Source organism: Cydia amplana, chromosome 1 (genome assembly GCF_948474715.1).
Source record: "Cydia amplana chromosome 1, ilCydAmpl1.1, whole genome shotgun sequence".
NCBI classification, from domain to species: domain Eukaryota; kingdom Metazoa; phylum Arthropoda; class Insecta; order Lepidoptera; family Tortricidae; genus Cydia; species Cydia amplana.
Window position 1 is genome coordinate 26,604,256 of NC_086069.1, and position 15,425 is coordinate 26,619,680.

General features: G+C 37.2%; 1 protein-coding gene across 1 annotated transcript; it reads left to right on the plus strand.

The window, feature by feature from the left end:
* The first annotated feature begins 2,720 nt into the window (after positions 1–2,720).
* LOC134654248 (uncharacterized) lies at positions 2,721–4,950 on the plus strand. The gene is made up of 5 exons (XM_063509719.1): positions 2,721–2,827; positions 2,923–3,030; positions 3,103–3,236; positions 4,244–4,346; positions 4,728–4,950. Exons 1-5 carry the CDS (start codon positions 2,801–2,803, stop codon positions 4,929–4,931), a joined length of 576 nt encoding a protein of 191 aa, XP_063365789.1. The 5' UTR covers positions 2,721–2,800; the 3' UTR covers positions 4,932–4,950.
* The last annotated feature ends 10,475 nt before the right edge of the window (positions 4,951–15,425 follow it).

The window sequence follows — 15,425 nt, forward strand, 5'->3', positions numbered from 1 at the left end:
TTGAAAAATCGCGGGTTAGCAACACTGTGTTCAAATAATTCCAAAACGCGTGTCATCTGTGTTTTATCTGTGGAATGTGGATCGTGAACGACAGCCGTCACCTTATTTTTTTTTTTTTTTTTTTTTTTTTTTTTTTTTTTTTTTAATTAGTATGCAGTTTGGTCGACCTTGTGACCAGCGACTGCTCTTGTTGGGAGAAGATTGGTAACGTGGCCGTAAGGGCCACGTCACCACCAAGGACGAAAGGGAAAGGAAATTCACAGGAGTAAGAAAAGAGAAAAGCAAGAATAGAGAAGAGAAGAGAAGTTAATTTGTAGCAAAAACAATAACGCTAGGTACAGAATGTTTTGAGTTGTACAGAAGTTTTGAGTTATGAGTTCCTGGTCTTTTCCCAATGGGGGCGGGTAGAGTAGTACCCCACAGGTCTGCGCAGGTTAGGTTTGTAACGAATAGTAGGAGAATTATTCCCACTATTCGTCACAAACCCGCCTTTGTCAATTTCTGCCTCTCTTATTTGGTCCAACGTTGTTTGATCGTCTGGATCCAACAAGACATGCCTCGGGCGACGCACACGTTTTCTGGGCGGAAGCTCGGGAGTGTACTCCGAGGCATGACTTATTAGATCGTTGACGTGATTGGACGCTTTGTCAAAGTAAGAAGACTTAAGACTGACAACTGTGGCTCAACACTTTAAAGTGTTGAGCCACAGTTGTCAGTCTTAAGTCCTTGTGCAAATCATTGTTTCTCACATACCACGGTGCCCCGACCAACTTCCGCAAGAATTTGTTTTGGAGAACCTGTAGGCTCTTCAGCTGGCGGGGGGAGGCCTGGGCGAAAGCAACCGAGGCATATGAGAATACTGTGCGGATACACACTTTGTAGATGTGCAGCTTACTGCGGACCGATAACTTGCTCTTCTTGTTAAGAAGGCAGTGAAGTCGGCATACATAATAAGCTGCACGATCGCGTACTGTCTTAATATGTCGATGGAAGTTTAACCGTTTGTCTAGAACTACCCCGAGGTATCTGGCCTCATCTCGCCAAACTGCACGATCGCGTACTGTCTTAATATCCGTCACCTTATTTGTTTTCATTTGGTTTTCATTCTGAATCGTTTCTGTTTCAAGAGATATTTCTGCTGTCACCATTAAATACCAATACATTAAATAAGAATAAGCAAAGCTAAGGGGCCTACAATGTACAATCATGCTCGTTGATGGTAAACATTACTGAAACAAACAAACAAGTACTGGAAGAACTCTTTCGAACTTTTAAGATTATGTTCAGTTTTTTTGTTTTAGGGTTAAAAGGCATTAATAAAATTAAAACGTATGCCTAAATCTATCCAACAAGACCATAAATTGTGTCCTGGAAACCGTCCATAGGCCCACATGTCTAATATTTTCAGCAATCAGTTGTGACTATTTACAAAGGTAAACCTTTTAAACAGTATTAAGAGCCTTGATTATATCGCCGTTCTTTCGCAATATCTACCTAATCCATACATGTTTGTTGCAGGATTAAATCTTGCCCAATATAAGGCGTTCGTAGTAGGTAGTATCTTTTCAGACAATACTTACCTATGGCGGTTTATGTACGTGTACAACGCAACCAAGTCGAAAAGTGACCCTTATCTTATTTACCTTTAAATTAAATAAACACCCAAATATCAGTTGTTTTATTTTTAATATGTATATTGTACAATATATACCAATCAAAAAAATTACACAGGTATGTCATATTCATCCAGAACAGTACACTAATTTACATTAACAAGTGGCATATTATATTGTAAATAACAAATATATGCACTATCTAATTAAGTAATTATCTGCATTTTGATATGATTTTATTTTAGTAAACTTAGAAGACAGATAGGGAACAAAGAGAATATAAGCACTACTATAGGGAGTTGTTTTTGATATCTTCAAATTTGTTCATCATTTTGATTAACATTGTTTTAACATCGCTTTTAAATTGTCCGTCCATGTTTCAATTTTTTTCAATAAACCGCGAGTGACAATTTGAATTGACGTACGCAGGGCGCGCTCAGCGGAAAAAAAAAAACTGTTGGTTCGATGTACATTGCTGCTTTTCTTAGCGCAATACTGCTCTTTGAGTGTTGCCCTACTTTAGTTTGCTTTACATTGCTACTGACAAGATTTGGTTGACGGACTATATGAGCAAGTAACTAATTAGTACAATCAATTATATTATTTAGTGTGGTAATAAATTGTATCGTGTAGATGTTCCTTAAACACATTATCTAAATGTTGGCACTACTGCGCTAGACCTAGAGGCGTTTTCTATTTTCTTTATTTTATGCACACTAATAATTTGATAGATAAATTTACATGTGACTTGGTAAAGCATTTCTTTTTCTATTTTAGTATTTTGAAATTGAGTAGGATTTATTTAAAAACAGATGAAAATAATATGAAAATATAGCTGGTCAACCAAATCTTGTCAGTAAAAAAGGAACGAAATTCAAATTTTCTATGGGACGATATCCCTTCGCGCCTACATTTTTCAAATTTGCCGCCTTTTTCTACTGTCAAGATCTGGTTGACCAAGTATAATTGTGGTAAAACGCCTTATAACTGTCAAATCAATTGGCTTAAAGAACTCGCATCCGGGCCATAATTGTTGATAAAAAAAAAGACAAATCAATGTAATGTCAATGTCATTTTAGGCTTTGGGTTATTTAGTTTAGGTTTAGATTTATTTTATTTTTGATCTAGAATTAATAATTACTGACGCGATATCTTGTGTATACAATTTTCTTATTACAATTGCAGCAATGTTTAGTTCAAAAATTACTAGGCTTGTAAGTCTCAGTCAACAATTTTGATATTTCTAACATTCTTTAGGTTATGTTATGTATATCCTTACTGAAATTATATTTCATTGAAATACTTACAGGCAAGGGTCTCCCAATTGCTTAAATCCAACATTAGGCCTAGCTTAGGAGTCTCAGAATGCCATCAGAAACGAACAAAGACCGATCTATATGAACCAGATTACCTAATTGTAAGTATGTATAAATGAAATTAATCACCAATATATTTGAGGATTATGTGTATAACAGCTTGAAATTTGCAGAGTATGGAGCCGGACGAGCCGGTGTACGACTGCCTGAACCTGCAGTTGAAGGGCTATGACTTTGCTGTGCTGGAGGCCTGTCAGAAGCAGATCCACAGATATGCTGAAATTATGGGCATACAGGTTGATGACAGGTACGGTTGACACAAGTTAAGCAATATAAATAATGTGAGCCTATATACGTCCCACTGCTGGGCACAGGCCTCCTCTCATGCGCGAGAGGGCTTGGGCTATAGTCCCCACGCTAGCCCAATGCGGATTGGGGACTTCACATACACCTTTGAATTTCTTCGCAGATGTATGCAGGTTTCCTCACGATATTTTCCTTCACCGAAAAGCTAGTGGTAAATATCAAATGATATTTCGTACATAAGTTCCGAAAAACTCATTGGTACGAGCCAGGATTTGAACCTGCGACCTCCGGATTGAAAGTCGGACGTCATATCCACTCGGCCACCACCGCTTTTTTTAAGTTAAGCTATAAAGTTAATTAAAAGACTACACTTTTTATATTGTCAGGTGACAAGCAAAAGTCACTAAGTACCTCCACAAGTTCATAGCCATAGTGAACTATATTAGTACGAAAAGAAGGTTGATTTTTATTTAAATATTTTATAGTAATTAGTGACTTTTGCTTGTCACCTGACGATATATTGTCACTACTTTGGAAAAATCTTGTACCTATCTAACACTACTACTCAAAGTTAAATCACAGTAACTGTATGCATCTCATACAGAGTTACCACATTTTTCTTGTGATTTACATAGATACAAGGTTTCTTCAAAGTAGTAATGATATGCCAAAACTGTATCTTCATGGTGATCTGAAGTAAATAGTTTGAGTAACATAAGTCGGGCGCTTCTAGGTATAACTCCTGGGCTCAGAAAAGTTAACTAAAAATAATGCTAATGTTGTATATAACAGAACTTTAGGTTATTGCAAATTTTAAATTGAAATGCCAAAAACATGGCAAATAGTTTTAAAAATATATCAGCTAAAATTAATATATTTATTAGAATTTATGGATTTGTCAAAGACTTTCATAAAATTATTACTAAAACTATTACTCAATATGAATCCTTGCATTTAACAAACCTATCAAACATAATGTTGTGTAAAAAAAGTGATGGTTGTGCGCAGTTGGGCCACTCCAGCTCAGAAGCTGAAGGTGCAGCGGTTCAAGCCGGGAGGCACCATCGTTGATGCAGAATACAACCTCAGTGTTTATGAACGCAATGTACAGGTAAATTCAAACTTTCTTGTCTTTAGATCCTTAACCAAATTGTTTGTCCAAATTGGTTAATCAAATGTTAAAGTTTAAGATTTATAAAATGGATTTAAATTCTTGAAGAATTTGAATACCACCCACTCCCACTAAGTCATATTTTTCTTTTATAGTTGTAATTTATACAGTGCAGATGTTTATATTAGGTGTTAACCTAAATATGTAGAAGTTATATGTACAAAAAATATTGTAATGAAATTTATATATTTGTGGTAGGCCATCTGAAGGCAGGGAGAACGATAGTGTAAAAGAATTCAGTGTTTTATGCGATTAATTTTATTACGTATACGCTCGAATCACATCTCTATCTGTTCTGCAACTGTATAACATTCTTGTCAGGTAGTGGACGTGCCTGCGTGGGCGCTGGGCACGCTGCTGCGGTGCGCGCGCGCCGCGCTGCCGCAGGGTTGCGAGCTGCGCGTGCACGAGCACGCCGTCGAGCACGAGGAGATCCGCTACGTGCCCGACAACCAGCTGCTCGAGCTCAAGCAACAGCTAGAGGACATGGGCGGCAGCCGCGCTGAGAAGAAGAAGAGGAAGTAGACTTGTAGGTTATGTAGATAGTAGGCTAATAAAGTTTTATTGTTATATAATCGTTTTATTTCTTATGAGGAAGTTATGGTATAAACCCATAATAAGGTAGGAAACGCACTTACAAGTTACAACCCCTCTGGGCCCTATTTAATAAACGTTACAATTCGACAATTTTGTAAAAAAAAGTAACATATTTGTTAAATTTATGTACAAGTACTGTTTAATAAATCCTACAAATAAGTAAGAAGCTTACAAGTAAATAACTTACACACTTCAAATCAAATTTGATACAGCTTTAAACACCTTTCGTAATTATATTACAATTTACAAAATATGTAAACTTGTCAGTACAATTATGTGTTTAATAGAGTAAATTTCCATACAAAATTGTAAACAATCACCTGTAAGGTGAAAATGTTTCTTAAACAGAATTATGTAAAATTGTACCTAAAATTATACAATTTTGTAAATTTTCCACTATGACAAATTTGTAACTTATAATTTTATTAAACAGAAACATGTAGAGTTGTAACCTGTCAGGTACAATCTACAATTTGTAATGTTTATTAAACAGGGCCCTGGTGTTGCGAGTGTCCATGGGTAACGGTAATCGCTTACTATCAGGCGATACGTCTCGTCTGCTTGGTTGCCTCCTATTATAAAAAAATACCCTTGCTAAAGTACTTTAATAATTGGGGAGGATTCAATTCGTTAATGTAAATAAGCCATTTTTGTTTTTTTTTTAACGCGCTGAAATCTCACCATGCGGTACGGTATGGCGAAATTTGAACTTGGAGGAAAAAAGGAAACTTCTCATATTCTTGTATTTCCTGAAATTTCCATGAACACTTGCACAAATGCACAACTATGCCCTATCGCTATTTCACAGGTTGTCCGGGACTATTATTATAATTAGTTGTTTTGAAAAAACGGAGTATAGTTTCGGTTCAGTCCGATACTTTACAACGAAACCGTAAAAATAACGGCTTGTTTTATCATATTTAATCTAGCCACGCTCTGAGAACTAATTTTACCTTTGTTCAAACATAACAATAAACTCCGCACAAAACAGTAAAGTAACAACGTAATCGTTTTAGCGGATCACTTATCTGTATTCGTCTAATAATGGCTCTGCAAAGCTATAATTTCGTGGGACGCGTACGGCCTTGGCTGTCCATTTTTATTCTTTATCTTAAAACGCGCGACAAGTATAAACAAAGACTACTAAGTTGAAAGTTAAAGTTCTTTCTTCGTTATAATTGTAGTTTTAAGGTAAGTAGGTATACTCGCATGCAGAGTAGTCTCTTTTTTAATCTAATTAAAAAATGAAGACTAGGTAAATATAATTGAAATGAAACCTAATTTTGCAATATGATGACGACTGGCATTTTGTTTACTTAGATTGTAGGTATCAAACGGTACGAAAGACGTACCTTTCTTGTTATTTGATTGAAGTCTTTTATATACGCGCTTCGCGACAGATTCAGACATCGACATAAAACAAAAACAGTCCACATTCAAAGCGTAGTGTAGTCTCCAAAAAATAATTATTACAGCTCTTCATATTAAAATTTTAGACTCGTACAACACTTAACTTTGTTTGAAGATTGACGGTTTGTATCAGACACTGGTCTCTGTCGCCTTACTCTCGTTGTTACGAACCAGCGGTGATGTTATCGTTTATCGTGTCCGGTGTAAACCTCGGAGATCAAACACATTGTCAGCGCATCTTAATGCGCTTTAGGGCGCTATCACACTTTAGTGATTTACAAGCGATGCAATCAATGAGCGTACCCGCAGCTAACTATAGTTCTGCCCTGCTTATCGCGGGTGCAGTACTTGCAATAACACCCTCATACAAAGTACTGCGTTTGCGATAAGCAGGGCAGAGTTAATAAGCTCACTCACGGCTCGCAATTCGTAATTTTAAGATTTTTAACGAGATTCAGATTCGGTTAACAATTCTAATAAGAATCCTTGAGATGTGTGATGTGCATGTAACACACAAAATAAAATAGGTAGGTACTTAGTCGGCACATAAAACATATGACGTGATACAGAAGCTGATTGGGAAAAAGTTTGAAATGTTTTTGGATAAGTGCTAATTTTCATTTTGGAGAGTAGAAGTGATAATACTCTATTGCTTAGTCTGTGGTAGAAGTTTCGGTTCCTTAGGTAGGTAATCGTCAGATACTGCTGTGCGATATTTCTATGTAGAAAATTAGCAATTTTAGAAACTTTTCGTCGTTACATCACACAACAGATCCGATACGAGTAAGCTGATAAAATTAACTGACTTTGAATGCGGCCTGTCTCGAGTCCTTGTGTGCAAGATGGACGTTGCATCAAGTTGCGTAAGGTCAATTACAATTCGTGCAAATCCTAACAACGGGTGCATTTTCGCAACTGCTAGACTAACAATGATAATTGCTAAGTTATCCACGTCTCCAGATGCGATCTAGGCGATACTTAACACATATCTTCTAGTGAAGGACAGGGTTGTTGCCACTGCAAACCGAGTGTCGCTTTTAAAGGAACCAGTATAATAAGGTCTTAACATACCTTTATAAGTACAGCTCCGCACGCCGCTCCGATAGGCCTATCCCTTGAGGGAATATAGTTCAAAACCGGTAACCGCAACCAACTTTTAGTTTGTTGTTGGGCAAGGCTAGCGACTCCAAAACTGCCAGGAGACAATGGTGCAGGCCATCTACTTCAGCGTAATGACGTCATCAAAATGGCTCCCGTCTCACGTCATCCGGACCGTTATCAAGAATCGCTGTAAACGTCATTCATAAGCTTGCTTGTTGGCTAAGTACATATTTTTAGTGTACAAACTTTGCGTAAACGAATGCCACACTTTGTAGTTACTGGTTAGTCTTTATTTGGGAATAGGACTAGGCATTAAACCCATGCGATTTAACCTATGCGTTCAGATGATGGTTAAGTGGCTACTTATCATAATGTGACACACGCGTGCTTGTTTTGTCAAGTAAGAGTAACGTTTGTTCATATCTTATTAGTAAAAAGTAAACATATTAGAAAACTGATTAAAAAAAAATACAATTTATTCACTTGTCTAGATCAGGGATGTTGCGAACATCCGCATCCGCAACCGCGGAACATCCGCATTATTTTCAACATCCGCATCCGCATAAAATCGATGCGGAGCTTATGCGGATGCGGATGTTGAACAAGTCGGTACAGGAACGTCTTAGCGGCGGCGTAAGTGCTAGGTAATTTCGTCATTACCTATAACGAAATCGTCTAGATCCAGAAAAGTCGGCGAAGTTACTGTTTATTAAATATAACGCACCTATATTCTTGCTCAAACACTAAACGTTTGGTTTTTTTTAATAAAAAAATACTAAAAATGTAATATTTGACGTTTTCTAAGTACCTAACCTTGACATCCGCATCCGCATCCGCATCCGCGGATGTGAGCCTTTAAAAATCCGCATCCGCATCCGCATCCGCGGATGTCAAAAAATCTGCATCCGCAACATCCCTGGTCTAGATAAAGAAACGGGAGGATGCTAAATTTTAGCTACATAATACATGTCTAAAATTAGGCACCTACTGTTCCTATAAAACTATGACGTCATTATATAGTAGTGGTGAGAGTCCCACTTACCGCCCCAAACAAGGCTCACTTCAGATCCGGAGCTTATAGGGACGATGGGTACCTAACTGTATTCTCACCCCATCAAAAAGGTATTTAATATTTTTACCATAATTACCTTTTATTAAACTTAGAAGATTAATTCTATGTTTACGAAATTGACTTATCTATCCTTTAGGTTTCTAAAGGCCAAGTGGTCGTTTCTGCACAAGCTTAATTCAAGCCCTTCCCTATTCGCCCTACAAACACTCTCTAGAACTCTTGCAACAAAACTTTTACAGCAAAGCTTTTTGCAATCTAATAAACGGATCTAAGCATCAGGCTCGATCAATCAGCGGGTGGAGTGATCCATTATATGCACTGTGAATGACTGGTGGTCGTTGTGAAATGGCCACTCCTAGCTACTAAGCAATTAGGTGTAAGGTTCCTGCAACTAAACTTCTTCGCAGCTTAAATCAGGCAATTGCCACCCAGCCAAAGATAAGTTTCGACGGGCGTTTTCTATCAACGATTGTCATTTTGGCTAGGCCATCTGATAGGTATTATCTACCCCGCAGTTACAAACTTGGTCTCGCTATAAATTACATCATTTGCCTCGCCACCCGCACAAATGCGTCAATCCTTTGGTTCAAGTTATACTAGATTGGCCCAGAGATCAGCTGTTCAGTGAATAGATAGATGGCCAGTATTGAGGACGAGTGGACGAGGTACCTATTGGCGCGCCCTTCGTCCTTCAAGACGGTACATCTATGTATAGGGGCATTATTATCATGCTGACACAGATTTAGGAAGGTACTTGTTGGCAGTTAATTAACAGATTAAAGCCGCATAGACTTTACCTATTTGATGGAACAGGATCGACAGTCCGTCGCTATCTCGTTTCGCTTGATACAACAGACGTGATGTACGGTACTACTTTTACTTTTCATTCAAATCACATCTTACGTGTAAAATCGGCCAACAAAATCCGAGTGGGCATATTTTAATCTATGAAAATTATAAGACAAATGGTTATTAAGGTTGTAATGCCTAGGTTCGATAAAAAGAGAATTATTTTATTGTAAATATGTACCTTTGTACTTTGTACCTACCTAACTAACCCATATAAACACTATAAACAGCTAATTTGGGCCTAAGACCAGCAAAGTTATATGGAAATCCATTACCGATGTGTCTCATTACTTAGCGCCCGCAATGAGATGTTCTGCAGCTTAAGTTATAACGAACATACGAGTTAACGACAATGAAATTCGTCGCATGTTTGAAAAAAAAAAATATTTTCACTCGAGGCAGCTCAGCTAAACCCAAGTTGTTAAATAGGCACTCGAATGATAATTATTTTGTAAATTATTGTAATGTAAAATTTTCTAGACGAGTTTTACATTCGTTTGATCCACCAACCGAGTTAAATGTAACTAACAATCCTTGCAACAATCTTAGTAAGTATACATAGTAAACGTTTACCAAATATATGTACTTATTTACCTATTCTGACTTAGACTTTGGCCTTTGAAGCAGTGTTATTAAATTAATTGTTATTTTATTCAACCTTACGACATACCCAGACAAGTAGACAACTAGACATACAACATAATGTGCTCATATTTGGAATAGTACTTAAGTATACATTTGCTTTGAAATACTATTTGGTAAATAAGTACAAGGCATACAAACATGTATAATATTACCGTCTATCTATACCGTAAAGATAATTTACACTAATCATACTTACGAGCTTTATTCATTATATGATTTAACTTGTAGAACCTACCCTGCTTTAAATAAGTACCTATCATCACTATCATCAGTCACAATGCTGACAAATTAGTTTACGATTATTGGTGAGGGTCATTAAATATGTAGATATGAGCGTTTAAACATAATAAAACATACCTAGAACTTTAGAAATTTTATATACCTACCTATAGGTAGAATTTGGTTGCCGACACTAAACTGAGCTAGGTATTTACATACCTAGGTATAGGTATATATAATTATTATGCTTAACGCACCATGACACAGATAATATTATTATATAGTTAACATATAATTAACGTAGGTACATAACTACATATGCATATAATTTACGTTTATTTCGTAAAGTAAGAGAATATTAAGGACGGTTTACATTATACGAGATTATTCAGGATGTAACGGTAATCGATTCAATGAACTATTTACGTCATCAGTCATTTAAAGTTTGTGTAAACGGAAGTTAATGCTATAATGGTGAGACTCAGGTGAGAGGTAGGTACGAGTATATATTGATTATGAGATTACGTACTTGCCACTCAAATAAATATTAACAGAGCTTATGCAGCGTGCGCAGCATGAGCAGATTTTTAGGGTTCCGTACCCAAAGGGTAAAAACGGGACCCTATTAGTAGGACTCCATTATCCGTCTGTCTGTCTGTCACCAGGCTGTATCTCATGAACCTTGATAGCCAGTTGAAATTTTCACGGATAATTTATTTCTGTTGAAGCTATAACAACAAAAACTAAAAAGTACGAAGCCCTCGGTGGGCGAGTCCGACTCGCACTTGTCCGGTTTTTATTTTATGTATTTTTGGCCATGCCGGTGCTTTAAAGTTGAAATAATGATCCATAATTTTGGCTAAATAAAACTTTGAGTCTTTACTATCTAGACATTCAAATTGCATCGAGAATTTATGCGAACCTACGCCACGAATCACGATTCAATTTGCGGTTGTATTAAAATACACGCTAGGTATACATTTAATGGGTCATTTGCATATTGTACATTTGTCTAATTTTTTCTTAACATTCTCAGTTTCGTAACGAAAATTAACCATACAAAAATGCAAATTTGTATAGCGAACATTCGTAATGAAAATGAGAAAATTAAGAAAAGATGAGATTTTTCTCAGTTTCGTTACGAATGTTAGCTATACAAATTTGCATACTATTTGTATGATTAATTTTCGATACGAAACTGAGAATGTTAAGAAAAAAATAGACAAAGGTACAATAAATTTGCAAATGACCCTAATTTGCTACACTCACTCGCTGAATCGAACAAACGACATCAACGCGTTGTCGCGAACTGCGCACGTAGATACCTAGCTACTACACGGAACGTTAGTATTTAAGTAGGTACTTACCCTAGTTTGTATTCTCATTTCTGTTAACTCGAAGAAAAACGTAATTATTTATTACTATTTCAGAGGTATGTATCGCGAATTCCTTTACCTTTACGTCAGAAAACGCTGTCCAACTCATTCGAGTAATCGTAAGTGTAATAGCGCTCTTGCCTAATTATTTATTCTATTCATAAAAAAAATCGTATCATAAATAAAAAGGCAATAAACCACTTATCTAAATTTTCTAGCTATGTACATATTTAGTTACCTGGTCTCGGTTCAGATTTGAAAACTGAGAACGGCCAAACTTGCACAACCCGCAATATACTCGTAACTGAGTATCTGTAATAAAATACGGCGCGACAACGACATAGGATATCACTTATGTGCAATTTGTAATCTGGCCGTGAGATATTTCATCTTGTACTAGCGGGCTGTGGAGAAACCCTCAGCGGTTGTAAGACATTATTTTGTAAAATAAGGATTTTTCGTTAGGCTATGTAATTAAATCATAAGTACCTACCTACCTATATCGTTTTTCTAAATACTTCCAATCGTACCTCTATCCGAATCAAATAAATATTGATGATTTTATCTTTCCCCTGTCTGTGGCAGTCTATTATGATTATGATGGTCGGGTAACATCGGAATCGGAACCGTACACTGAGTGGCCCGACGTGCACTGGGCCGGTTTTTTTTTACTTCTTACGCTTTATGAGCGGTCGCGACATTTCTAAATATAGATTCATCGCGATTCACCAGGAGATTATGACCCGCAGTTTTAAAAACAGTGGATTAAGTACCTATGTATATAATAGCATTCCAGAAAAGTGTCGGGTATACCTACGCGACGCTACTTTTTAACACTTCTGATAAAGCTAAGAAGCCTATATTTGTCACGATATAATGTTTGGTAACTGAGCTTTAAATTCAATGGTGTATAATGCCGATTTCTGCAGGTTATTAAGGTAGCTGCCGTCCCGTCCCCGACAAAGCAGACCTTTTTGTGGAATGTCCCATTATTTCTTCGATTTCCGCGCTTCGTTTGGCCGCAGCCTGTGGTCACAGTTCACATCATGTTCAGTTAGACTCTTCTGCCGTAATACCGTGACGTCACCGTCACCGAGGCGATGACTTCAGCGAAGTGCAAGATCAGCATGCTAATGCTAACCACTAGCTATGAGAAAGGTATCACCCTGAGCGGGGATTTCGGGGCCTTGTATACCGTGATTCGGATTATAGTTTACGAGTACCTATACAAGCAGATCGACTTGAACTTTAGATAATTAAGTAGTACGTAGCTAAAATTAGGATTATAAATGCACTTTAATAATAAAAATACAAGTGACGGAAACTGTTTGTGGCTAAAACTGAAGTTAAGTTGCCAGGTTAGCCCTATTTGTGAAAAAAAATGAAAGCTGAAATTCGAGTCACGAAAATGGAGAATGGGGAAAAGAAATCACTTTCTCATTTCTATTTTTTTAATGTTTATAAGGATGGCCCGGAATTGCAGGCGTCCATAGGCTAGGCACAGGCGGGCCATATGCTTGTTTGCCACAAACGTTATCAAATAAAACCATAAGTAGTAGAAACTAAGAACACGATCCAGTACTAAATTTATTATTGTATTGTAGGTTTATAATTATAATAATTTATATCCATCCTCAGGGCAAAGGCGAAGGCGATAATTGAAATATTTGAATTGAATTTCATGTACTCGGCTATTAAATCTTTATAAGCCGGACCAATGTCCATGGAATCCACAGTCCACATTTTTCAAAGTAGGTATATATTATTGTAGGTATTATTAAATCAGACACGCTCGATATGTCTATTTGGTGTAATATGTCATGCTCGATGATTCATATGTAGACGATCACGCTCAATATTCTCAGGCTATTCACCTATTACCTACCTAAACTAGGACGCATTGTACAAACGGGTGATTTATGACCAAGACTAATCCGTCAGCAAATCAGCACATAGATATCAACTCTAATTTAGCCTTTTTTAGGGTTCCGTATCCAAAGGGTAAAAACGGAAACCCTATTACTAAGAGTCCACTGTCCGTCTGTCTGTCACCGCTGTATCTCATGAACCGTGATAGCTAGAGAGTTGAAATTTTCACAGATGATGTATTTCTGTTGCCGCTATCACAACAAATACTAAAAAGTACGGAATCCTCGGTGGGCGAGTCCGACTCGCACTTGTCCGGTTTTTAATGGAATTGAAGTGTTTTTGATACGACTTTGATCGTCAATCGTCTTGATGATTGACGCGCATCTCACGCACAACTTCCTTTTCATTTCGCATGCACCAATCAGCGTGAGCGATCTTCAAGGTCGTATCAAAATATGATCAAAACTGTAACCAGTTGTTAAATCTGATTTGGGCTCCTAGTCCGTAGACGTAATTAGCCTTTATAGCAGCCATTATAAAAATACGAGTGATCAGAAAGATTCGAATGCACGCAAAAGTTCAAGATATAATTTAGAGCGAAGGCCGCAAGGCGGGTGAAGACTAATTATTAACGTGTGCTTCCAAATAATATGTGGCAACCAGTAAGGTCAGCTTTAGAATTGTTTATTTGACCAGCTGCGGCCAACATTAAGTACACGAAAGTGCATGTTTTTATGTGTTTTGTGCATCAGTAATGTGAGGCCGGAGCGAAGTACCTACGATTCATAATTAAAATCAATGGTTTAGAATAGAAATATCATAAAATGTAAGTATAAGATTTATATATGTACATTATACATGCCTCTGACTAGGCGACATGTTCAATTGCAAATTGTGACAGGTAGAGTCTGTTCGGAAAGAGAAGAGTCGTGGAATGTATTGGGCCCCATATATTCCACGACTCTTCTCTTTCCGCACGAACTCTACCTATTTATCGCCGCTTATCGTACAATTTTGCGAATTACGAAGCTCATAGAGGCCCTGGGAACCTAGCCAAGATGACAATCGTAGCATCAACAAACACCAAACGAAAAGAAAAAGCTGTACCGAGATGACAGATGCTACATTATTTGTTTCGATTAGCGTTTTCTACAAACGATGTCATCTTGGCTAAGCCCCCTGGTGTACAATTTTTGGCACCGATTTCTGTAAGTCGTGATATATAATCACTGGATGACACAGAATGTGTCTCAACATAGCATTGTCATATTGTGAAACTTCGGCAGATTAAGCAGTCAATGTCGAAAATTCTTGCTCACGGTCCGGAACTGCATTATCAGTACATCTTACCTACACAATTATATTAATGCATATATAATTTTAATCTACTATATTATTATATTGTAACATGTTGCACACAATTTTATAGGTATCAAATTATTTTATGATCCTAATTCACCACGATCGCGTGGGGTGGGCACATAAATGGTACCAACTATATCTACTTACTTGTACAAAAATACCAATATTAAATACATAGGTACCTATATTTACCAGCAAGCAATACAAATAAATTAGCAAGCAGTGTAAGCGCATGTTTATATTTATATTCAACAACATCAACATTTTATAGGTCACAAATACGCTACGCGCTTTCGACGTAATAATGCTGTGGGCCTATTTGACTCGAGAAAGTAACAGAATGTAACATGACATGATAACCACTCACCACTAGGTGTCCGCCTAAGCTAACGTTGCACCGATGTGAACAGAACACAGTAAGGGAGTGCCATTAATGTCATAATATTTCCACACTTTGTCATGCTTGGTCCGACTCTGTAAGTAACAACCCTAATTGACATTAGAAAATTAGGTTGAACT